Source organism: Pan paniscus, chromosome 16 (genome assembly GCF_029289425.2).
Source record: "Pan paniscus chromosome 16, NHGRI_mPanPan1-v2.0_pri, whole genome shotgun sequence".
NCBI lineage: Eukaryota > Metazoa > Chordata > Mammalia > Primates > Hominidae > Pan > Pan paniscus.
This window is the reverse complement of record NC_073265.2, coordinates 23757816-23781960: the sequence shown is the minus strand read 5'-3', so window position 1 is coordinate 23781960 and position 24145 is coordinate 23757816. Positions and strand designations below refer to the sequence as shown.

The window sequence follows — 24145 nt, the reverse complement described above, 5'->3', positions numbered from 1 at the left end:
ACAGAATTGCTTGAACCTGGGAGGCGGAGGTTGCAGTGAGCCAAGATCACACCATTGCACTCCAGCCTGGGCGACAAGAGTGAGACTCTGTCTCAAAAAAAAAGAAAGAAAGAAAGAAAAAAAAGAAATTGATCTAAGAGGCTGACCTGGCAGCTGGAAATTCTTCCTCCCCACAGCACCTTTTGGGGACTGGAGCTAAACTCAGCCACCTTCTCCATAGCCCCTGCCACCCACCCGGCTCTCACCTGAACCATGGGCACAGGCCATCCTGCTCCCAGTTTTCCAGCCCCTTAATTCATCCCTCAAGGCCACAAGGAAGCAAGGAAGACGTTTCTTAACCACAAATGTGCCGTGTGTTTGCGCCAAGCCCTGTCTTGGCTCCCGTCACCTACAGGGTGGAGTCCAGACTCCGTGGCATGACACAGGAAGTCCTCCCACATCTGGTCTCTGCCCATCTCTCTGCCTTCTTCCCATAATTTAGCCTTGCCAGCTCAAAGCTGGCCCCAAAGACCTCACACCCTTTTCCTTGGAACTTCTCATCTCTCCCTACACGCTTGCAAAAGTCCCCGCAGAAAAAATCTTGTAAAACAATCAAGATTCACATACCTTCTATTTGGTCAGTGCAGAGACACAGATCTTTGTTCCGAAATTTGCATTTAAATGCAAAGCTTCAGAGCCTGAAAACATCTAAAATTATACCCAGGACTGACAACTGGCCTAGGCTCAATGTCTTTGGAATTTGCTCTACTAAATTTGCTACCGTTTGAATGTGTTCCCTCCAAAATTCAGGTGTTTCTAATGTGAATATGATGCAAAAAGTGAAAACTTTATACATCTTTACAGCAGCCTAGAAGTACAGATGAAGCAATCCTTTTTTTTTTTTTTTTTTTTTTTTAAGAATCTACAGTTACTACAACTAACTGAAAAAGTGGGAAATCTGGAGACCAACACATAGAAGAAGAAAAATGGCAGTCAAAGACTCACTCTCCAAATTGGACATTTATTTAAACCAGGGTTTCTCAGCCTCAGCGATGTGTATATACTGGGCCAGACAGTTTGTGGAGGGTTCTCCTGTGTGTTGTAGGACGTTTAGTAACATCCCCTCTACCCAAGAAATGCCAATGGCACCTCCCATCGTGACCAGTCGTGACAACCAAAAATGTCTCCAGATTATTTCCAAACATCCCATGGGGGGCAAAAATCTCCTTCAGTTGAAAATTACTGTGTAAACTAGAGCTACATCCTAGATCTTAGAAAAAGATGTAAGCTTCCCAAGTCAGCCCTGCATACCATTGGTACGGAAATGAAATAAGAGCCTAGAAGGAAACAAACAAAACTATAATCTTATTTAATATAAAAGTAAAAATGCAAAAATAAAACACTACCATATGCATTCTAACAGTGTTTATTATAGGAATACAAGGATGATTCAAAATTAGGAAAATTTCATCAGGTAATTCACAGATTGTATTTCTACATAGAATTGAAGGCACAATCATGAAAAACAAAGTAGCTCTATATGCATTAAGTCCATGATCTATTCTGTGAAAAACACAGGTTGCGGGTGTCTTACAGAAGGAAAACTGAACACTGAACACGTATTTCTCCCATCTGCTCTTTTTCCTGAGGCTCCATGGGAATTACATTGAAGAATAAACATTGTATAAACACACACAATTACAAAAAAAAAGGAATGGGGTTACCAAGAGAAGAGAATTCACCTCCAATAGACAATGACAGTAAATGGGAAATGGTTAATTAATGAAGCAAAGCAAACAAAGGTGGAGGTTAGGGGGATACCGATAACAAGGAGGCTAATTTGTCCCACAGTACCCTGCAGAGGCACTAGACTCAGACACCAGGTACCCCGGAGAGTGGGACTGATAGGCAAGACTGAAAACAGATGAACCAAAAGCCTACATACAGAACACATTTTCCAGGCCCTGAAACACATTGTTCTCCCACATTTCCTTAAGCAGAACCCCAGCAAACATGTATCTACCTCAGGCAAGAGAACGTAGATTTCACCTCCAGAGGAATGGAGTAGTTCCTGCCATCATTTATGATTGCACAAAGAGATAAGATAGAGGGGTGGGGATAACAATTGGGAATCAGCATAAATTCCCCCTAAAAACCCTTTCCCCTAAAAGCTATCAGTTGACAAGTCTTGGCCTGAAAGAACTCCCAAACTTCTTTTTTATTTATTTATTTATTTATTTTTTTGAGACAATGTCTCACTCTTTCGCCCAGACTGGAATGCAGTGGCATGATCATAGCTCACTGCAGCCTCAACCTCCTGGGCTCAAGCAATCCTCCCAGTGGCTCAGCCTCCTGAGTAGCTGGGACTACAGGCGGGCACCACCACATCCGGCTAATTTTTATTTTTTCTAGAGATGGGGTTCTCACTGTGTTGCCCAGGCTAGTCTTGAGCTCCTGGGCTCAAGTGATCCTCCCACCTCAGCCTCCCAAAGCACTGAGATTATAGATGTGAGCTACCACACCCAGCCTCCCAATCAGTCTTCTAGTCCTTCTCTCAAATATGAATGAACAAAAGGGGGCATTTTAAAAAAGATGACAAATGATGAGCAACATAGAATAGATATTTTGGGAAAGGCTTTTGAAAGAAAAATAAGACCAAAATAAACTAAGAAAAAAATTATTACAGAAAAAAGACATGCTAGGGAGAGGACAAAAGAGTATCAAAATAGCTCCTTAAAGACACTTGTGAATATATTACATCTATAAAACAAAACATAAAATATGAATAAGGAGTAATCAGAGAAGAAAAAGTTCTCAGAACTCAGGCTTCATCTTTGGAGTTGGTCCCCAATGAGCCACAACTGCTGTCATTCAGGTCCTCGGAAGGGCCCATTCCACAGTGAATCAAGGTTGGCTCCGAGACTTACTTTAACCTATAGAATGTGGTAGAAATGAAACTGGGCCTGTTCTAGGTCTAAGCCTTAAGAACATCTGACAGCTTGCACTTTGTCTTCTGGAAGCCAAAAAGAAGAACTGACTATCCTCTTGGAGAAAGAGAAGCTACATGAAGAGGGCCAAGAGTATGAGATGCTATGTAGAAAGGCCGCATGAAGAAACACCAAGGCAGCAGACCTGTGGGTGAAGAAGCCGTCTCAGACGTTCCACTGCAGCTGAGCATCCAGACGACCAGTCCCTGATACTGTCTAACTGCACAGTGAGAGCTGCCAAATGAGACCAGCAGAAAAACTGTCCAGCTAGCCCATTAACCCATACAATAGTGAGAGAGAGACAAATTTGCTGTTTTATGCCGTTAAGTTTTGGGATAATTGGTTAAGCAACAATAAATAGCCAAAACAAAACTTAAAGTTACGACTAGCCAAATAAAATTTCCCAAAAGCTTGTATACACATGGTCACAGCAGCAGAATTCACATTAATCAAAAGGTAGAAACAACTCAAATGTCCCTCAGTGGATGAATGGATAAATAAAACTTAATATAGCCCTTCAGCTGCAGTGAGCCGAGATCACACCACTGCACTCCAGCCTGGGCGACAAGTGAAACTCCATCTCAAAAAGTAAAAATGAAAATAAAAATATAGCCATTCAGTGGAATATCATTCAGCCACAAAAATGAACGAAGTACTGACACGTGCTACAACAGGGATGAACCCTGAAAACATTATGTTGGTGAAATAAGCCAGACACTAAAGGGCACATATTGTCTGATCCCGTCTTTATGGAATATCCGGAATAGGCAAATCCAAAGTGTGAAAAAAAAAGAGTTTTCATTGTGGGGGCTGGGGGGAGAGGGAAGAATGGGGAGTGACTGCTTAATAAGTACAGGGTCTCCTCTGGGGGCAGTGAAAACGTTCTGGAACTAAATATCAGGTGGTTGCACAACATTGTACTAAATGCCACTGAATTGTACACTTTAAAATGGTAAACTTTATGTTACAAGTGTATTACTACAATTTAAAAATAATGGGAGAAGCAAGAGTAAGGAGAGCCCTCTAAGGGTCTCAAACATACTGCCCTGTGAGAGCCCCTTCACCTAAGCTCTACGGAGGTCACCCGCCAGTTTGTACTGAGCTAACCCTCCAGTGACTGACACCCAGGCAAAGTGGGAGATGACCCAGGAAGGGGCTGGGTCAACCAGGCAGCGGAGGCAGCTGCCCATCAACCACTGACACCCCCTTCTCCTGGTCACCTGCCTCACATACCAGGTGCCACTCTGGGTCCGTTTGTGGGGAAGGTGGAAGCTCCGCCGCTTACAGCCCCCAGAGCTGCAGAACTAGGGAGAATTCCATTTGGTTTTGTTCAGTTCTCAAATGAGAAAATCTTCACCAACCCTTTCTAATACCATTGCTTAGGGGCCAGCATGGCGGGTTCTTCATGTTTGCTGCAAACACCTGCAATTTTTCCATCCTGCTAACTTAAAAGCAAGAAGCCCTGTGTGCATAGTTTAATGACAGCAACCTACTGGGGCTAAAAATCATTCACATGGCTCTATGGAAGGCTCAAGTCTGCAGTTCTCTCAGGAGGCTTGACCTGTGACCTCTCCTGTATTCACCCAGTGGCCTCCACACTCGGCCTCGAGCCCTGCACACATTCTGAGAAAACTAGCTTGACATCTGAAAAATGAATGTAACGATGGTGCCCAAGCCAGAAGGAAATTAAATGACCAATAGTAAGTCAGCATTAGATTTCAGTTTCTAGAGGGCATTTTCTACAGTATTTAACTTCCACTCATTCACACAGGCCAGATCTCTGTTCTCCTAATATGGGGAGTCCACAGTTCCGGTCAATAAGATTAGTCCTAATAAGAAAAAAACTGAGTTTAGTCTCGATGGAACTGCCTGAGGCTACAGACATTAAAACAAAGTCCTACAACTCATAATTTGAAAAACAAGTTTCACCAGATGATCTATAAAGAAGGTACCAATGATCCAGTTAACTTCACTAAATCTACCTGTCTACTTTTAGGAATATACACAGTAGAATATCTGGGATATTTAAAGTTGTGGAAAAGGTGAAAGGATAGCAGAAATCGCTGTTATTTGATGGTGGATTTAACGATATCTGTTTATTTTAATGACACTCACAAGGCATGCCCACAGTCACTTTACTATAAGCCACAGCCTGTAGGATCTGTGTTCCTTCCACTCCTGCCAAGGTGGGATCATGACCCATACAAGACCTAGGAGAGAAGGGGAGGCTCCCCCACTCCCACTCAGGATGTGGTTGTATTATTTACTCATGGCTCATTTTGGTCTTGAATGTCCTCCTGAAACGGCCCAGGGATGTGCCCACCCACCGCCCCACGACCACATACGCTAGGTCCGCAGGTCCACAGGCCTGAATGGGTGTAATCACAGCTCATCCCTACTGTGGCTACATCAAAATAGTTTTGATTTGGCCCAAAATGTTTTTGCTTCTTTGTGGGTGATACAGTTTGGATATTTGTCCCCACCTCAATCTCATATTGAAATGCAATCCCCAATGCTGGTGGTGGGGCCTGGTGGGAGGTAAGTGTCTGGATCATGGGGCAAATCTCTCATGAATGACTTGGGCCATCCTCTTGGTGATAGGTGAACTCTTGCTCTGAGTTCACAAGAGATCTGGCTGTTTACAAGTGTGTAGCATGCCCCCTGCACAGCCCCCTGATCAATCAATCTCTCTCTCTCTCTCTTCCCCATTCTCACCACATGAAGTGCTAGAACAGCCTAATCCAGTGTGATTCTGGCTACATGGGTTCAGACTGGCTCAACTTAGCTTTAGAGGGTCCAAATTGGCTCGAGCCCGTTCATCATCCAAAAACCTTTTATTTCTTATTTCTTTTATTGTGGTAAGTATACATAATGTAAAATTTACCATCTTAACCATTTTTAGGTGTAGAGTTCAGTGGCATTAAGTACATTCACACTGTTGTGCCATCTTCACCACCATGCATCTCCAGAACTTTTCCATCTTCACAACTGAACCTCTGCACCCATTAAACACCAGCTCCCCACTCCCTGCTCTCTCCAGCCCCTGGCCACCCCCATTCTACTTCCTGTCTCTGTGACTCTACTGTGGGTGCCTCAGAGAAGTGGAATCACACAGTACTTGTCCTTTTGTGACTGGCTCTAGCAGGATGTCCTCAAGATTTATCCATATTGTAGCCTGTGTCAGAATTTCCTTCCCTTTTCAGGGTGAATGAAATTCTATTGCATGTGAAATCCTTTTCTTTTGTACCGTGTTCGCTATGCCAGCGGCTCAGAAGAGCAAGAGGAGCCCTGACCCGCCACTGCTTTGTCTGTGGAGTGGGTTTTGAGGGCTGGGGAATGGCTGGATGACCCCCCTCTCTTGAAGATGAACACAAATATTTCTAAAAGTGGCTAGCATGCTATTGTTCACATACTTGGAACCCAATGAATGAATCAAGAGGGGGCAGACAGGCTCCAGAGGCAGAATCAGAGGCCACCTGCAAGCAGGTGAGCCGAAGGACAGAGGCTGATGAGACGAGGGTAAATGAGTGATGCCGCCACACACAGCAACAGCCTCCACCCTGATGTCGCACCCGAGCAGCTCTTGGGGAGCGATGTCTCCCCACCTTAAGTCCAGCTCAGGCTCCCTGACCTGCACAGCCTGGCTGCACCCAGAGCACACCCGGCGGGCCAGCCATGGGGCAGACCCAGAAGTGAGTCAGCACCCAGTGTCTCTTAAAAGGCCCAGTGTCTCTTCAAGGCTGAGTGCGGTGGCTAACACCTGTAACCCCAGCACTTTGGGAGGCTGAGGTGGGTGGATCACCTGAGGTCAGGAGTTCTAGACCAGCCTGGCCAACATGGTGAGACCCTATCTCTACAAAAATACGAAAATTAGCCGGGCATGATTGCGGGTACCTGTAATCCCAGCTACTCGGGAGGTTGAGACAGGAGAACTGCTTGAGCCCGGGAGGCAGAGATTGCAGTGAGCTGAGACCATGCCATTGCACTCCAGCCTGGGCAACAGAGCAAGACTCCATCTCAAAAAAAAAAAAAAAAAAAAAAAAAAGGACCAGGACCAGACAGAAGCCTGGACCACAGGCAGCTGTTGACACTGCAGGAGCGGAACAGCTTCTATGAGCCTAGCCCAAACATCCGTCAGCTACAACAGTTTGGGCCTTGGCTTGGTCTCAGCTGGAAAGAGATGAGCTTCTCTTCTGTGAAGGTTGACTGGGGAGTTGGGGGCAGACGTGGGTGTGGCAGGTCCTGGAGGCCTCTGTCAGCCCAGGGGGCTCCATTTCATTCCACATCTCCTTTCTGCACATGTCTGAGTTGTGCGTAGTTTTCCTGAGCTGCTCATGGTATTATCTGACATAGGATTAGGAGTTATTCTTGGTCAGCCCCCTATTACCATAGTCCCTTGGGGTAAAATTCCCATGCCTGCCATCACCATAGGACTTCCTATGCATCCCACAGGCCCCTGTAAACACGGAATTGCTGTGCATGACAGGAACACCCCCAAAGTGAAGTCAACTGACACTTAATGTTCTTTAGAGAGAAGACAAGACATTAAAATACAAGTGCTGAAAATCCAGGAGTCGATATGACTTCCATTGCAAACCCAAGCTCTCAGTACACAGAGACACACACACACACACACACACACACATTCATGAATTCTCAGAAAAAAATAGTAGTTAAAGCTTTAAAAAATATGAAAGCAGTCCACATAATTGGCCAAATAGAAGTTCCTTCACCCGAGTCCAATAATCACATCTTCTTTATATACTCACAGTGAGGCTTTTTTTTTGGAAGGCGGCTTTTCAAATGTGTTTATTAGAATGCACGCTGACTTTGCTATAATTAAAATACAGTTATGCTGACATCCACTGCCCTCATTAGCATGCGTTTCTTCCCCGAGGTTTTGTCAAACCTTCAAAAAATCCTTTTCCAAATAGGTATTCACAGCTGATTGCCCGTCAGGCCAAGGCCCCCCAGCTTTCAGACATCCGTCCATTGTGAAATGCACTCTGGCCCCGACCCCAGCCACCAGGCCACCCAACACTGGCCGCAGCAGTGGGTGAGCACCAGCACCCCCACGTCTTTGCCACTGCCCTGCTGGTCTGAGTACACCCCTGAGGATTGAGGGGCTCTCCCACACATACTGCCCCACCATGAGCAGACCCAGGGCGGTGGGCAAGAAATCGAACCTGTCTTCTAGGGTGGGAGGAGGGGTGTCTTCTGCGAGACACGAGTTGCCCCTCAGTCCTCAACCGGCTTTAGTCCTGAGTCTGAGCGGTGAGCTTAAGAGTGGCCGGAGCATCCACGCAACATGTCTCCCAACTGGACCAATGAAGAGCTCAGCCACCATTAGAACTATAAGGCACCCAGCACCCCCCACCGCCTCGCTTCAGCATCTGCGAGGCCTGTACCCTGAGGTCCCTTGCTCTAGGGCCCCTCTGCTCCCTTCCCCGGGACAGCCAGAGTCCTACCTGCTCGTGAGGCCACTTCAGCCTCTCTTCTGGGGTCCTGGTCTTGGGCTTGAAGCCTCTCTGGGGGTCTCCGGGGTGCTTGGCCTCGGGAAGGAGGTTCAGCGACTTGGGCCTCGCCTCTTGCCTGCTGGGGCTGCAGCTGGCCTTGATGGGTGGGCAGGCCTCTGCAGAGTCTGCAGGCCCTGGCTCAGGCCCATGCTTGGGGCTGGCCTCACTGGTGCTGGTGATGCTGGTCATGCTCAGGCTTATCTTGATCTCTGCCACAATCTGGTCGATGTCCTCCTCCTGGTCCTCCAGGTCCCCATCCCCGCACCTCAGGTGGTAGGCAGAAGCGCCGGTGTTCCCGTTAGCCTCCACAGGGTAGTAGTCCTGGTAGCCCTCTTTGCTGGGACAGTAGTGACCGTCTTCTTCCTGGTCGTGGGCCTCCAGGACGGAGGACACATCCTCCGTGTTGGGCAGTTGGCCATCAGGGTAGTCCTGGCTGCCTTTAGCCCCGTGACCATGGGGGTGCAGGCCCGCCCAGGCCGTCCAGTCCACTGCATCCTGGCACCCGTCAGTGTCCATAGGATGCGCGCCGTGGGCCAGGTACTCCTCCCCGTTGCAGTCCATGCCCTCCAGGTAGCTTTCGTCCTCGGGGCAGTAGCGGATGTGGCAGGGGATGCCCTCCTCCTCCTCAGGGAGGCCCTCGTCATAGTCGTCCTCCTCAGAGGTGTTGTTCACGTAGTCGGAACTGGAGTCCCCATCGGGGCTGTGGTTGTGGCACTCCTGCTCCTTGGGCGTGGGGCTCTCTGGCCGCAGGGCGACCAGCTCCAGGCCCTCGGGCACATAGCCCTCCAAGGGCAGCTCCACGTCCTCGCTCTCGGGCTCCTGGTGGTGGGGGACAGGACCCGGCCTTGCCCTGTGGTCCAACATGCTGCTCCCCGCGCTCTCACGCTTCTGGTGGGCCATGGTAGACGCTTCCGGTGGGCCACGGTAGACTCTTCTGGTGGGGCATGGCGGGCGCTCACACAGCCATCATTCCCCAGAGGCAGCCACTGTGGGGAGGAACATTGGCAAGGACAGAGTCAGAACCCCACAAAGCCTGGCCACATGTGGGGCCACTCCACCGCCACAGCACCTCTAACCACGTTCTCCCACAGCACTGTGAAAAATGATAGCTGAAGATTTTCATTGCTGCGATCTTTTAAAAAACTGGAAACAACCTAAGTATCCATAAATAAGAGAATGTTTTAAAAAATGACGGCAGAGTTCACGTGCTGAAAGAGTTGGTGGCGTTTTTAAAGAGGCAGGGCAACACGCACTACAGTGAGGGATTTTACAGGCCTGTTTTTGAGGGAAAATGGCAAGTGAGCTACAGCAAGCACACGTGTGTAGATCCCAGTTACAGGTCCGTCAAGATGTCTAGAGAATACACACACCGCCCAGCCCATACATACACGCAAAGACACACAGAAAGGGGAAACCCCTCAAAGGCTTGTCAGCCACGTCCTCTGGGGAGCGGAGGGGGGAGAGACGTGGGAGGGGAGAGAGAGGTGGGAGCAGAGGGGGCCTGGACATTTTACTTTATTAAAGATGTATGTACTGGTTGAGTGTTTCACCAAAACGCATTTAATATTCACCAGCATTATAATCAAATCCACCTGTGCACCTTTGAGGGTCTCCTCTTCTAGCTGGGGAGATGTCAGCACTGAGACAAAACAACCTGTGGGGAAGGGCAGACAGCGAAGGGAGGAAGCAGGACTTCCCGCGTGGGCTGCTGCTCTGGGCATCAGGAGAGGTGACAAACAAGCTGGTCTCCTCCAGGAAGGCAGTCACTGGAGCAGAGGAGCCAGCCTCCCACAAGATCAGGACATGAGCACGCCACAGGGCACAGCCAGAGACACCTGTGACACAGGAGGCGGTTCTGACCCAAGGGAGGGCAGGACCAGGGGATGTGCCGGCCAGGACAGCCAGGGGTGCACAGGCAGGCAGTATTAATTTGGGGAAAACCAAATCATTCAGTTTCATTCAATGAGTAGTTTGCATGCAAATGTGTGTGGCGGGGGTGTGTGGTGTGTTCATGAGATACAGTGTGTGTGGTGTGTATGTGGTAAATGTGTAGTATGGTGTGGGTGTGTGGTGTTTGTGTGTGTATGGTGGCGGGGCGTCCTGGAGGGTGTGGTGTGTGGAGTGTACTGTGTGTGGTATGTGGTGTGGTGTGATGTGAATGTGATATGTGCGTGTGGTGTGTGTGGAGTGTGATGTGTGGTGTGTGTGGAGTGTAGTATGGAAGGCTTGAGCGTGTATGTATGTTTTGTGTGCGTGGTGTAGTGTTTGTGGTGTGTGATATGTATGCAGTGTGTGTAATGTGTGTGGTTGGTGTGTGGTGTGTATGGGGTATGTGTGTGGTGTGTATGAGGTGGGCATGGTATGTGTGTGGTGCATGTACGTATGCACACATGTGCACTGCAGGTGACAGGCAGACCGGCAGCCTGGGACATGCAGCGGTGATCAGCTCAGCCAGGGCAGGGCTCAGGGTGAGAGTGGCCAGGCCCCTGGCAGCTCAGGACCCTGGATGAGAGTCCAGGAGGAAAGAACAAGCTGTGTCCCCATCTCCACCCAAGTTCATCACTAACATGAACCTATAGTCTTCACTGAAACTGTTCCACTTCTGATTAGAATCAGAAACACTTCCAGACGGGCTCAGCACAGCCAAGTGGGGACTGTCCTACAACGACACGGTGTAGGGGTGGGCAAAGGAATCATGGCAGCAGCTACCTTTTGTTTTTTAAAATGTGAAACATTTCTGAATGGATTAAGCAACATCTATTTAATTTAAAAGCTCTACTGAAATGAAGAAAGAAAAACAATACATGCCCAGCTCCAGAGACACGTAAAGGGACAGAGATTGGGGGACAGAAGGAAGTGCATTAATTCCCTCCACGACCCCTGAAGAGCAGCAGTGGGTCTGAGCATCCTATCTCCAGGAAGCAGGCCAGCAGGCAAGCCAGCTGCCACCTCGTTCACCCTGTGCAAAGCACAGGCACCGTCCCCAAAAGTAGGCAAATGACTATCTTATTTGTTCAGGGGAAGCAAAATGGTCCAGGGTTGGTAGCCGCGTTTTTTTCCCAACAAGACCTAACTGCTGTCATCTTTCTCTGGGACCCAGCCTCCCTGAATAGAGTGAAAGGCGGCCAGCAGAACCCAAACTGTTCTGCCACAGGCTCCTCCCCACAGAGCACAGCTCAGTGCAACAGAGTCCCCAAATCCAAGAGGCAGAATCCACAAAGAGAAAACCTTCTGCTCCAGAAGGTACTTACAGGAAGTCAAAATTAAAAACACATCTTCTTATGGTTCTTTTTTTCTAACATAATCAATTATTTCTTACTGCAAAACCTAGTTGTTTACCATTTGTAACCAGAAATAGTTTCTCATAAAACAATCATAAAATGTAAGTTATTCAGTGACCCATCTCTCTGGAAAAGAATAACACAGTATGAAATTGAGGTATTGCCCCAAAAATCAAGACGATGGGCCCTGAAACTCTAAATACTTGAATTTTTAAGTAACTTCATATCAAGCCCATTTAATAGAAACTATGTCAAGCAGAAACACTATTAGAACTGATACGAAAATAAAATTTCAAACTGACACAGCTGTATCAAAAAAAAATAAAAGAGAAAAATTGCTTCATTACCTTTTAGGATTTCCAAAGATGATGTTAAACCCAGCCACAGTTCTGATCTCCAGGAAAGCAATTGCTGTGGTACAAAAGGACAAGGGTTGAAAGAGAACAGTGGGAGCTCTCTTTCCCAACTAACTCATGCAGTGTGACGCAGAGGCTTTCAGCACAGCCCAGGGTGCCCGGGACTGAAAACCCCTTCACCAGCCCCCTCCACAGGTGGGAAATACTCGGATCTTCATTCCTGTGACACAAGACCTTGAAAGTTGCTGGAAAATGCTAGTCCCATCTGACTGGGGCAGCATTTTCATTTATTGCACACCATTGGGTTTTTTTGTTTGTTTTTGTGGTTTTATTTGTTTATTTTTTTTGAGATGGAGTTTTGCTCTGTTGGCCAGCCTGGAGTGCAGTGGCACAATCTTTGCTCACTGCAACCTCTGCCTCCCAGGTTCAAGCAATTCTCCTGCCTCAGCCTCCCGAGTAGCTGGGATTACAGGCGCGTGCCACCATGCCTGGCTAATTTTTGTATTTTTTTAGTAGAGACAGAGTTTCACCATGTTGGCCAGGCTAGTCTTGAACTCCTGACCTCAAGTGACCCACCCACCTCGGCCTCCCAAAGTGCTGGGATTACAAGCTTGAGCCACTATGCCCAACCACCATTAAGATTTTGGCAGGAATCATTGTGCTAGACACCACTATCCCACCAATCACTGAGCACTTTTCATTTCCTGCCGCTGGTGCTGTTGGATACCTTACGGCAAGCTGCCGTCCCTGCCCACCCACCTGAGGACAGGAACCTCCAACTCTGCCTTGCCAGAACTGACCACTGTGTCTGACAGATGGTGAGTCCTTTGCTGTACATGGCCCTCAAAAAAATGAGGCAATTCTTTCACTCAGACCAAAGTAAGCAAATGCTGAAAGACCTTATAATGAAACATCACATTCCCCAATCTGGACTTCCCCACTCCACTGACCAACTTTGTCGTTTCTGATTTTAATTCTACTGGTGATTATTTTCCACCTCTATAAATAATTTTTGAACTCTCTTTCTGGGTATATCAACTTCGGATACTATTTAGTGGCATCCCATTATGAGAGGTGAGCTTTGCAGACCACAACCTCCCAGGCTCTGATGGAAGTGAGCAGAGGATCGCACCAGCTACTGCAGTTATGCAGAGGGGCTTTCCATTCTTAGCAAGAGCACTGGGATAAAAGAGATCCTTCCAAGAGCTCCCACCTAACTCTGGGAACACAGAAGCATCCTTTAAAAGCCCTGTGGTCACACAGCCTTCAGCATGCATACAGGCTCTTTTCTTAGCTTTATAAAGCCCCAGATAGGCTGGTACTAACATGATGCAACCCTGTCTCTACTAAAAATATAAACAAATTAGCTGGGCGTGGTGATGGATGTCTGAAATCCCAGCTACTCAGGAGACTGAGGCACGAGAATCACTTGAACCTGGGAGGCAGAGTTTGTAGTGAGCAGAGATCACCCCTGTATACGCCCACCTGGGTGACAGAGTGAGACTCTGTTTTAAAAAAGGAAAGAAAAATTAAAGAAGTAAATAAATAAATGATGGCTTATTTCATAATAGTTATGACTTTGTAAAGCTTTGAAATCTGCTTTACCCAGAGTCTAGCTTTTAAATACAATGTAGGATATAGAAGGTGGGAGCCTCTTGAATGGAATGTAGGGGCTTTTTCTCTCTCCCCATAGGATAGATATATTCTGTTTCTTGTCCCCCATTGAGTCAAGAATAATTTAACTTTTGGCATAAGAAACTGCTGAAGAAAAATAGGTTGAATAAGCTAACATTTTTCTTCTTTTTGCAGGATATAGAAGACTTAGATCACTACGAGATGAAAGCAGAGCCCATTAGTGGGAAAAAGTTGGAGGATGAAGGAATTGCAAAAGAAAATTTGGCAATATTAGAGAAATTAGGAAGACTGAAAGGCAAGAGCATTTAACTGCGTAAGTGTGTATAAATAGCTAGAGCCTGGATTTTTGTTTAAGTAATTATAGTTAATACCAGGCAATTCATGAACATGCCAATCTCAGCTGCTCTCCTCCATTCCTGCCTTAGTGGTAGATTCAGTCACATGTTTATTGGTTTTGAGACAGGGTCTTGCTCTGTCGCCTGGGCTAGAGTGCGGTGGCACAATCATAGTTCACTGAAGCCTTAATCTCCCGGGCTCCAGTGATCCTCCTACCTCACCCTCCCAAGTGTCTTGGACTATGGGCATGAGCCACCACACCAGGCTAATTTTTTAGATTTTTAGTAGAGATGGGGTCTCACTATGTTGACCATGCTGGTCTTGAACACCTGAGTTCACACTATCCTCCTACCTCAGCCTGCCAAAGTGCTGGGATTACAGGCATGAGCCACCGTCCCTAGCCACGGTCATATGTTCTCTTGCCCAAGGTTATCTTTCTCATCTATGAACAGCCACTTTTTACCCTGTTCATCTGCTCTTCACATCCTGGAACCACCTGCTGATCCCTTTCCAGCCTGTTTATGCTGTTTTCTCTGCTTACTTTCCTTCTGTGGCATCTGTATATTTACATTCATTCTCTCCTACAAAACACAACTCAAATTATTTCTCCTTCATGAAGCTGACTTTGGTCCATCCTGCTCTGACCAAATCAAAACTAATTCTTCTCTTTTGACTTAACATCTCTTTTATGTGAAGCGGCAGGATGTGAAAGGAACACTGAGTTTGGTGACAAGCACACCTTTTTTGGTTTCACTTTGCTCAAGTCTAAAGTATGGATAGATAGTACATACCTTTTGGATGACTGCTATGAAAAATCAATGAGAATGATGTGTGTATATACATGAAATGCTCAGACAGAGTAGGGAAACGTCAGATGATTGTCTGAACACTTACTACTTCCTGCCTTGTATTAGAGCTATTTACCAACTCCATGAAAGCCGAGGAGCAGTTACTTTGTCTTGGGCACAGGTTCTCCAAAACAGGGAATGAATTGTTAGGCAAGTAGATGCCAAGTGTTGAAACCAGATAGATTACTCTCCCTCCTTCAGTCTTAGTTATATATTAATTTAATTAGTAATTTTTCCCAGAGGAAAGAAATTTAGTCAATTTCTCATATCTTATTTAAAAAACTGAGTTTGTAGCATTTGAAATAATGTTAGTATACTTTCCGTGTCTTGTGATCGATTCCAGTTTATCTTCAAAACAAGTATAAATTATTGAACACTTTTGCATGACCGATACTATGTTAAGTACTTTATACTTTCTATATGCTCTCATTTAGTCTTCATAGCCGCTGTGTGAAACAGATGCTCTTCATATTTTAGAGATAGGAGAAACTTCTCATATTTTATAGATAGGAAATGAGGTCATGGTTACATATCTAGGAAGTAAGATCTTCGTAAACTTGATTTTTTTTCTTTTTCAAAGTATAGTGCAGTCTTTAAAACCTTTAGTTTCACATGACTAAAAAGTAGTTCCATTTCTACTTAGTCTTAGGATAAGATATCGATGTGTTTTCATCTTTAGAGAAGTCCCCACACTGAAAAACTGAAACCAGTTGCATGTAGGTACACGTGTTTCTCAGTGTGTCAATGTGTGAACTAGACCATCTGTGTAATATTCTTGCTTGTAGTCTTATGAATGGAAGTCTCTCTTAGTTAGTAATGTGTCACCTTGAGTGTCTTCTAGCATTTTCAAAAATTGCTGGGGTTTGGAATAGACTCATACTAAATTCTGTGCTATCATGGAGTCCATGGTGGTCTGAACATGTTGGCTAGAGTTTTTCAGATGATAAGAAATAGGAAACGAACCAGACTTGTGTCTAGTTTTATATTCTCTTGAAACTTCATAATGCTTCATTTAATTGGACTTTTTTTTTTTTTTTTTTTACTTCTTGAAATGTTGAGTGTTGGAAATGTTTTTATAGGTCCATCGAAATTTTTTTGTCATTTTCTTGATAGAGTGAACTCTTGCTTGATTTTTATCTTCTAGGAAAAAGCTCAAGCTTGAATAATATTGGTTGGAAAGTAAATAAGAGTAATATATTTCATTATACAGAGAATGATTGCCAAGTTGATTTTTATGACTTTTCCCCCAGTTTTGAAAGCAATATAATTAACTCGTATTGTAGATGTAGTTATGTTATTACTTTTAAAATATGTCGGTGTAGTACAAGCTACTATGGATGGTGGGAGGCTGAGGCAGGAAGATCTTTTGAGCTTGGAGACATTAAGGCTGCACATGAGCTGTGATTGCACCATTATATTCCACCCTGGGTGAGAGAGCGAGACACCTTGTCTCTTAAAACAAACAAAAAAACAAAAAAGGGGAGTGGGGGATGGGAGTCATATTAGAAATCTATATATAGGACAGTTGTGGAAAAATAACGATTTTTTAGTGATTTAACTTTTCATAGTTCCGTCCATGGCAAATTGTTCTCCTTGAACTGCTTGACTAATAATACAAGTTTAGGAAAGCATATTAAACTTCTTTTGAATTCTTGAGAAAATTATATACATGTGACTGTTTTCCTTTAGAATGACTGCAAACTCTGAACCCCCTTATTAGATTAGATTTAGGCTATTATGATCTCTTTTGGACGTTCATTCTAAAGGAGCTGGAAGCTATAGTGACCTCTGTTTTTCCTGAGGATATAGAGCAGCTTAAGATCTTCTCTTTCTTGAACTTACCCTAGGTGCTCTATTTTAGCTTTCAGATTGGTTCATTTTTGAGTTAGTTGAAAAAAAATATATCTTTTTGTTTGAACTGTTTTTTGTTTTGTGATTCTTAGGGTTGACCCTGCTAGTCCTTTGCACAGTGATCTTCAGATCTTAAAAGAAAAAGAAGGCATAGGAGATACTTTGCTTAACTTATCTTTTAAGGTAAGAAAATTGTTACGGGACTCTCTGTTTTTCTAATGGGAGTGTATATTTGTACAAGTGTTTTGGAAAACAATTTGGTAAAGTGGAAGATACTCATACACTATGGTTCAGGAATCTTGTGGATATATACTCCACCAGAAATGAGTACATAGGCACCAGGAGACACCGGAATGTTCAGAGCAGCATCATTTATCATAACCCCAAACAGAAAATAACCCAAGTGTTCATTCCAAGAAAATGAAGAATTGTGGTATTCATAAAATGGCTCACAGCTGTGTGGGAAAGATGGGCGAACCTTGAACACTACGTTAAGCGAAAGAGACCAGACCCCCAAAACCTATTTTGTACAATTTCCTCTATATAGAGTTCAACAATAGGGAAAACTAATGTTGGTTAGGGCACACACTCTTAGTGGAGGCAATATCGCCTGCCGTGGAGTGAAAATTGGTCCTTAGAGGGAAAGAAAATCTTACCTATTATAATGGTCTGCTGCCCTCCAAAGGGCCGTATAACATGAACCGACATACAGTATATCTGTGGTGTTAAAATTCCATGGGGAATGGGGGTAGAATTAGGAAGAAAACTTCTAAAAAGGCTTCTTAGGGGGACAAAAATGAAAAGAAAACAGAGAAACACTTATTTCTGGATTCATACTTGGGCAGTAAAACTATTAAGAACAAAGAGGTGATCACATAGAGGTTAGGGGAAGGAGTCCATCCAGGTGGGAGGTAGGGATGTGTGACCTGAAAGGGACATCTGTGGGCTTCTTGGATACTGGCTGGAATATATTTCAGGACCAGGTTGGTGGTTACATGGGCAAATAATTTACAATAACTTGTTAAGGTATACCTTAAGGTATATTTTATGTAACTTTCTGAATGTATGTGTTATATTTAATAAAGTATTTTTAAGATACTAAAAATAAAGTTTACAAAGGAATAACGATGGAATCTAGAAGAAATGTTAGTGATCTAGAAGAAATGTTAATGGAATCTAGATAAGATGTAATGGTTTAAAATCTATGGCTATATGCGGTATTTTGATGAAAAAAACAGACATAAAAGAATACTTTCTTGTACTTACTCTAAGGATGGTAGTAGTTTTCTAAAAGCTTCGTACTTAGCTTTTTGTGTGTATATTTTTGCTTGTGGATATATCTTATGATTGAACTTTCTTGATATGACCCTAATGTCAGTATTTTCTCTCACTTTTGTTATCATAGAAACTGTTGTCGTTGTCAACTGGGTTGTCTTCCTGAAGTATGAATCCGGTATGTATTGCCTGAATTTGCTAATGGCTACTTCTTTATGGATTCATACGGGGTAACGAATAAAGCACGCAGGCCTAAAACAAAACACAAAAAACTAGGCAGGTATCTTTCTTTTTTAAAACATTAAATCATACATCCATATGCCCAACACCAAACAAGAAATAGAACCTTTGGCTGGGCGTGGTGGCTCACGCCTATAATCCTAGCACTTTGGGAGGCCAAGGCAGGCAGATCACCTGAGGTCAGGAGTTCAAGAGCAGGCTGGCCAACATGGTGAAACCCCTTCTCTACTAAAAATACAAAAATATTAGCCAGGCATGGTGGCGGGCACCTGTAATGTAACCCCCGCTTCGTGGGAGGCTGAGCTGGGAGAATCACTTGAACCCAGGAGGCAGGAGTTGCAGTGGGCCGAGATTGTGCCATTGCACTCCAGCCTTGGTGACGAGAGAAACTCCGTCTCAAAAAATATATATATATAAAAGAAATAAAACCTTATCAGTACCTGTAGCACCCTGTGTGCCCCTCCCTCGTCATGTCCTCTTTGGGAGGTATCTTGAAGGAAATATGAAATCTTGGCCAGGAAACTGGAGGATTCGTGACTGCAGGTGGTGTTTTCATTATTTTTTCCTGCTTTAGCTAGAACTTCAGGGAAGGGACGACGTGGGAGGTAAATGGCTGAAACTCTATTGGATTTGTGTTTGTAGCCAATGGCTCCTGACACCAGAAAGAAGGGCCTTTTTCTGTGGTTGGAGTATTTCTTAAGAGTCCTGAGAAAAATGTGATTGCCTTGAGCTAACTGACCTTCTGAAGAGGACCTTAAACTGAATTTCCAAGTTATTAGTGTCGGGATTCACAGACTTTGGAGAATAGCAGGTATGACTTGGAAAGATGTACAGGAAGGAGCCAGAACAATATATATTTATAGGCTCTGATGTCCACAGTGACAACTTGAGCACCATGAATACTAAGCAAAATGGAACTGGAGATAAAGTATAACACAAAGATGGGATTGAGGGCAGGAGGGAATGCGACCTGGTCAGCAACTTGGTAAATCCAACTTGCTATGCTTTTAAGGAAGTTGTTTTCTGATGTTACAGGCAACATCGGAATTACTGAATTGAATTCTGAGGTAGTGCTTTAAAGAAATGCGTTCTTCTGCCCCTATTCTTTGGGATACTTACTAAGTATGCTTACTATTCCTATTCTTTGGAATACTTGGCTAAGTTCTTAGTTTTTGATATCATAAAAACTCAAAGTATTCTGTTCTAAGAGCCATTGCAAATAGTTGACTAGAATTTCAGAGCAATTACATGAGAGTAATACCAACAGAGTTTTTAAGTTACCCATAGTCCTATATCCCTAACAAGTATGTTCATGCTTGCATGTTCTCTTCTCATGTTTACTGTGTGCATACTTTCTTAGTAATGGCATGTAGAAATTGTTTAAGCAGGAATAATTCTCGAGATAGTTTTGTATGTTTCCTTTTTTCTTTTTAAGGTATGTATTGTGTGGAGGAGCATTACGTATTGAACTTCTCACAAAACAGGTGATTATTTTCTTATAATACTCAATTTTCACCCTCAATAGAGTGTTTCGATTACATAAGTTAGGTTGTAAGTAGAAGGTTCTCTTCAAGAAATTTTAGTGTTTTTTTTCATAGCTCCTACTTTCAAGAATGAAAAAGGTAAACCAGTAAAATGAGATTGTACTTGTTGCTGAATCTATGCTGGGATAGGCATTAAGAGTGACCTTTATTTAAGGTTCTAATTTGCTCATGTTGGCCACTTGCAACATCAGTTTGTTGTTTTTGGTGAGATTCTGGAAATGGTCCAATTTTACTTTTTCCCCTTGACTCCAGACTTTTTAACACTGATGTGCTGCTGTTGAGGCATATGCCGTTTTGTTAGGCCTCCTCAAGTGGGAATCAGGAATGCTGCTGTTTTCTAGAGATGTTTTTACCTCCCTGTAGGGCTGAAGCAGTGCCTACTCGACAGAACCGGTCATCGTACAAAGAAATGCCACCTGACTCAAAGGCAAAGCCAGAGTACAGCTTGGAGCAAAGAAGGTATTTTATTAAGAATTTTCCATAAACCATAAGATATATTTTATATTACTTTGTGAGCCTTCTGCCTGTCTTAATTCTTTTTGAGAGAATTTGTTTCATTTTCATTTGGTTTGTTTTCTTCTTGTTACAAAGATGATCTATAGAAAATATAGAAGTATCATTTCTTTATTATTGCTTTTTTCCCGCCTCTGTGCCTATGCTTACCAAGTCTTTTTTCACTTTTTATTAACTCTTTCAATCCTCTTAATAACTTAAAAATAGGGTATTACTAATATCTGCATCTTGTGGATGAGGTAACTGAAGGTCGGTAACTTGTCCAAGGTCACAGGTGGCAGAGCAAGGATTAAAACCAGACCGTCTGGCTGCCCAAGGCCCAAGCAAGAGGAGCTGAGAGCAAGCCATGGGGGAGAAGGATGTTGGTCAGGCTGGTTTCCTGTTCAGTTACCATGAAACGCAGGCTTAACCTTAATTCTAGGACATTACCAAGAAAGCCTTCCAAAGCCATAGGTTTTTTACCATGACCATGACTTTTAGCAAGAATTTGTGGTTTAAAGGCAACGTGGTGCTCTAAGAAGCTTCCGTTCACTCTTACAGAGGGACTGCTGGTTGAGCTAAATAGTGAAATCCTGATGGAGCACACAGCCTTTAGGGCAGCTTGTGACCTATTTCTATGGTCAGGAAAGACACCTGTCTTTCCCTGCTGCCTACAGCCTCCACTTATTCACCTTCAGAATTTCCTAGTCTGTGATCACATTCAGATGAGAGATCTGTTTTGTTTTTTCCAGGGTAGGAGGAAGTGAGTCATCACCTATACTAAGCAGTCTTGTCTTCTGTGTATAAATGAGCAAGGTTGGGGAGCCAAATTTGAGAACTTTATGTAATCCTGACATTCTCCAAGAGAATCCAAGAGAATGTCAGGATTACAGACGGTGGTAAAGTGGTCTCCTGTTAGTTGTCTCCACAGCTCTCATCAGAAGCACACACAGATACTTTTTCTAGGAAACCATCTCTAACTTAAGCCTGTAGGATTCCCAAAGATTAAAAGCAGGTAACTATGAATTCAGTGAAATCATAGCATTCAAGTAGTGAACCCAATATATTTGAGAATTATCAGAAACAATGAATGTTTCCCAAAGACTGTAGGTTTTGGAAATATCAGATACAAAATACAGACTTCAAATATTAGAATTGTGAGAAAATAGTTACATGTGAAATAAATGTATTATATAAGAAAAAGATGGACTCATAAAATTGAGCGAGCAGGAGCAGTAAGACCACCAGGAATGATGAGGAAGACCTGAAAGGAAAATGGATGAAATAGAACTTACAGAAATAAAATATATAGCTGGGTATGGTGTCTCACACCTGTAATCTCAGCACTTTTTGGGAGGCTGAGGCTGGAGGATGGCATAAGCCCAGGAGTTGGAGACAAGCCTGGGCAGCATGGTGAGAACTCGTTTCTCCAAAAAATACCCCACCACCACCAAAAAAAAAAAAAAAAGAAGAAAAAAGCTGTGTATGGGGCACCTACCTGCCTATACTCCCAGCTAATCAGGAGGCTGAGGTGGGAGGATCACTTGAGCCCAGGAGGCCAAGGCTGCAGGTTCGTGTCACTACAGTCCAGCCTGGGTGACAGAGTGAAACTCTGTCTCAGAATAAAATGAAATAAGGAAATATAAAATGGAATTGTTGAAATAAGAAACCGAGTGGATGGATTAGACACCAGAAGAAAGGATTAATTGGTTAGACCATTATCTCCAAAAAGTAAGTCCGTATGTTACACAGAGAGACATGAGGATAAATGATAGGGCAGAAGTTGGTGGGGTTGGCGGGGAGAGGGAGATCAGAATGAGGTCTAAAATACGTCTTAGTGGAATCCCAGGAGGAGATATTAAAATTATATTGGAAAGTGAGAGAAATGGAAGTTCTAAAGGTGACAGAAGGAAGTCCACATAAATGAGTCACAACAAATGTAAATGGACTAAAGTTACCAGTTAGACAGATGGAACTAATAAAACGATATCCAGCTGTTCTAATCCATCTTATTGAAACTATGAGGATGTGAAAAGATTGAAAGTTTTTATAAAGGAGAGAGAGAGATAAAGATATGCCAGTATACATTAACCAAAACAACTGATGGAGCTTCAGTTTCAAACAAGATAGGATGTTGGAACACAAAGCATTAGTAACAGCTTGATGCCAAATGACTGTTAATTAGGAGGATGTAGCAATTTTCATATTTTATGTACCTATCAAAATAGACTCAAAATACAGAGGAAAAACTGATAAAACCACAGGGAGAAACTGACGAATCTGCCATTGTATTTGGAGATTTTAACATACCCTGCTTACCATAAGTAAGTTACACAGAATGCCCATATATAGATTTGAATAACCCGTGAATGGACATGATGTAATGGACAAATATAGACCTCTGTACCCAATAATCAGATATTCTGTATTCTTCTCAAGCATATGTGGACTGTGGGAGAAACATTAATTATGTATTAATCCATTAAGCAAGTCAGAAGATTGAAAAACAATTGGTACAATCCACACCATAAAATTTATAATTTAAATATGAAGCAGTTAAGGTTAGAAGTTAATAATGAAGAGATTAACCAAAAGCTACATGAATTTGGAAATTAAACACCCTTGTAATTCATAGTTAAAAGAATCCAATGAAATTTTAGAATGCTTAGAATTGAACCATAGTTAAAATAGGAAACTTCTATCTACCCCTCTCTCTCGCCCTCTCCCTCCCTCCAAGGCCCAATTCTTATATTTCTGCTTGTTAATTTGCTATAGTTAATTCGGATATATACAAAGACTAAGAACAATTCCTTGAATACAGTGACAACCTGTACCTGGAATAGTCCAAAGCCTAATTACCCTGACTCCTCCACCAACAGTTCCCAACCTGGTGTACTAGAAAGTCTTCCGAATGCTCTTTGCAAAAAAAACAAAAACAAAAACAAAACAAAAAAAAAAAAAACAACAACATCGTGGCCATATAAATTCATTGTTCTGAGAGGTCCCGTTGAATTTACCAAGCATTTCCCAAATTGATTTATTCATCAATAATCCCGAGATGCTGGGATTACAGGCGTGAGCCACCATGCCTGGCCTTCCATAAGGCATGTAAAGGCACTTCCAAAGGTAGAACCAACAGACTTTCCAAAAGTCAGTGGCAAGGTCTCCAGACTCAGACCCGCCTTCAAGATCCAACCCCCAGCAACCCAAAGCCAATGAATTGTCCTCCCAGAATAGCATCAGATAGCAATTAGAACGTGGTCCTCAAATTCTCCAGATCAACTCCAAAAACATATGTACTATTAACAGGGGAAATATTGTGAACTGAAGTCTTTAACAGATAACATTAATCAAAAACATTTCTATGGGTAAACGATTATATATAAAATAGGTTTCTCACCAAGAAAAACCTCTATAATTTCAGGCTGATGACAATTTAACTTATGTTTTAAATGCATAATTATGTCAAATAAATGCATCTACAAAGGCCTGAATACAATCTCTGAGTCACAGGTCACCCCATCTTCTCAATTTCACATTTGATTATACGTGTATTTGAGAGAACATCACTCATTATTTGTTTTGGGAGTATAATGGAATATTATCTAATATTTTGGATATTATGGAAACTAGTTGATTGGAAGTCAGTGGCACTGTTTCTATTAAAAGAGTAGGATCCTCATCAGTAGACAGAGACGTTTAAGAATAGTCATTCTACATCGACAAAGCGTCAGTATCAGGCAGTGGCTTCAAAGCCAAAGTGGTGGTTGGATGTAAAGTGGAATTTTAATTGGCGAAGGAGGCG

The 24145-nt window shown here is 43.5% G+C and overlaps 2 protein-coding genes across 12 annotated transcripts in view; one reads left to right on the top strand and one right to left on the bottom strand.

Moving 5' to 3' along the window:
• LOC117975990 (golgin subfamily A member 8B) overlaps positions 1 to 24145 on the top strand; it is a 58255-nt gene that overhangs the window by 18349 nt on the left and 15761 nt on the right. For 5 of the 11 annotated variants that reach the window (XM_063597094.1, XM_063597096.1, XM_063597095.1 and 2 more), the window contains exons 2-6: positions 13929 to 14067; positions 16882 to 16972; positions 18195 to 18242; positions 19740 to 19788; positions 20212 to 20307. The gene's annotated coding sequence lies outside the window, so the exon portion shown is untranslated. Of the gene's footprint in view, positions 1 to 11255; positions 11472 to 12117; positions 12315 to 13928; positions 14068 to 16881; positions 16973 to 18194; positions 18243 to 18946; positions 19116 to 19739; positions 19789 to 20211; positions 20308 to 24145 lie in introns of those variants that run through there. The other 6 variants (XM_063597089.1, XM_063597091.1, XM_063597090.1 and 3 more) reach the window with 6 other exon arrangements.
• Positions 7583 to 9596, bottom strand: LOC134729169 (amyloid-beta A4 precursor protein-binding family A member 2-like). The gene has a single exon (XM_063597098.1). The coding sequence runs from the start codon at positions 9380 to 9382 to the stop codon at positions 8303 to 8305; it is 1080 nt and encodes a 359-aa protein (XP_063453168.1). The 5' UTR covers positions 9383 to 9596; the 3' UTR covers positions 7583 to 8302.

Excerpts from the sequence above, each read along its gene's own strand:
- LOC134729169 (XM_063597098.1), bottom strand. The coding sequence starts at position 9,382 with ATGGCCCACCAGAAGCGTGAGAGCGCGGGGAGCAGCATGTTGGACCAC.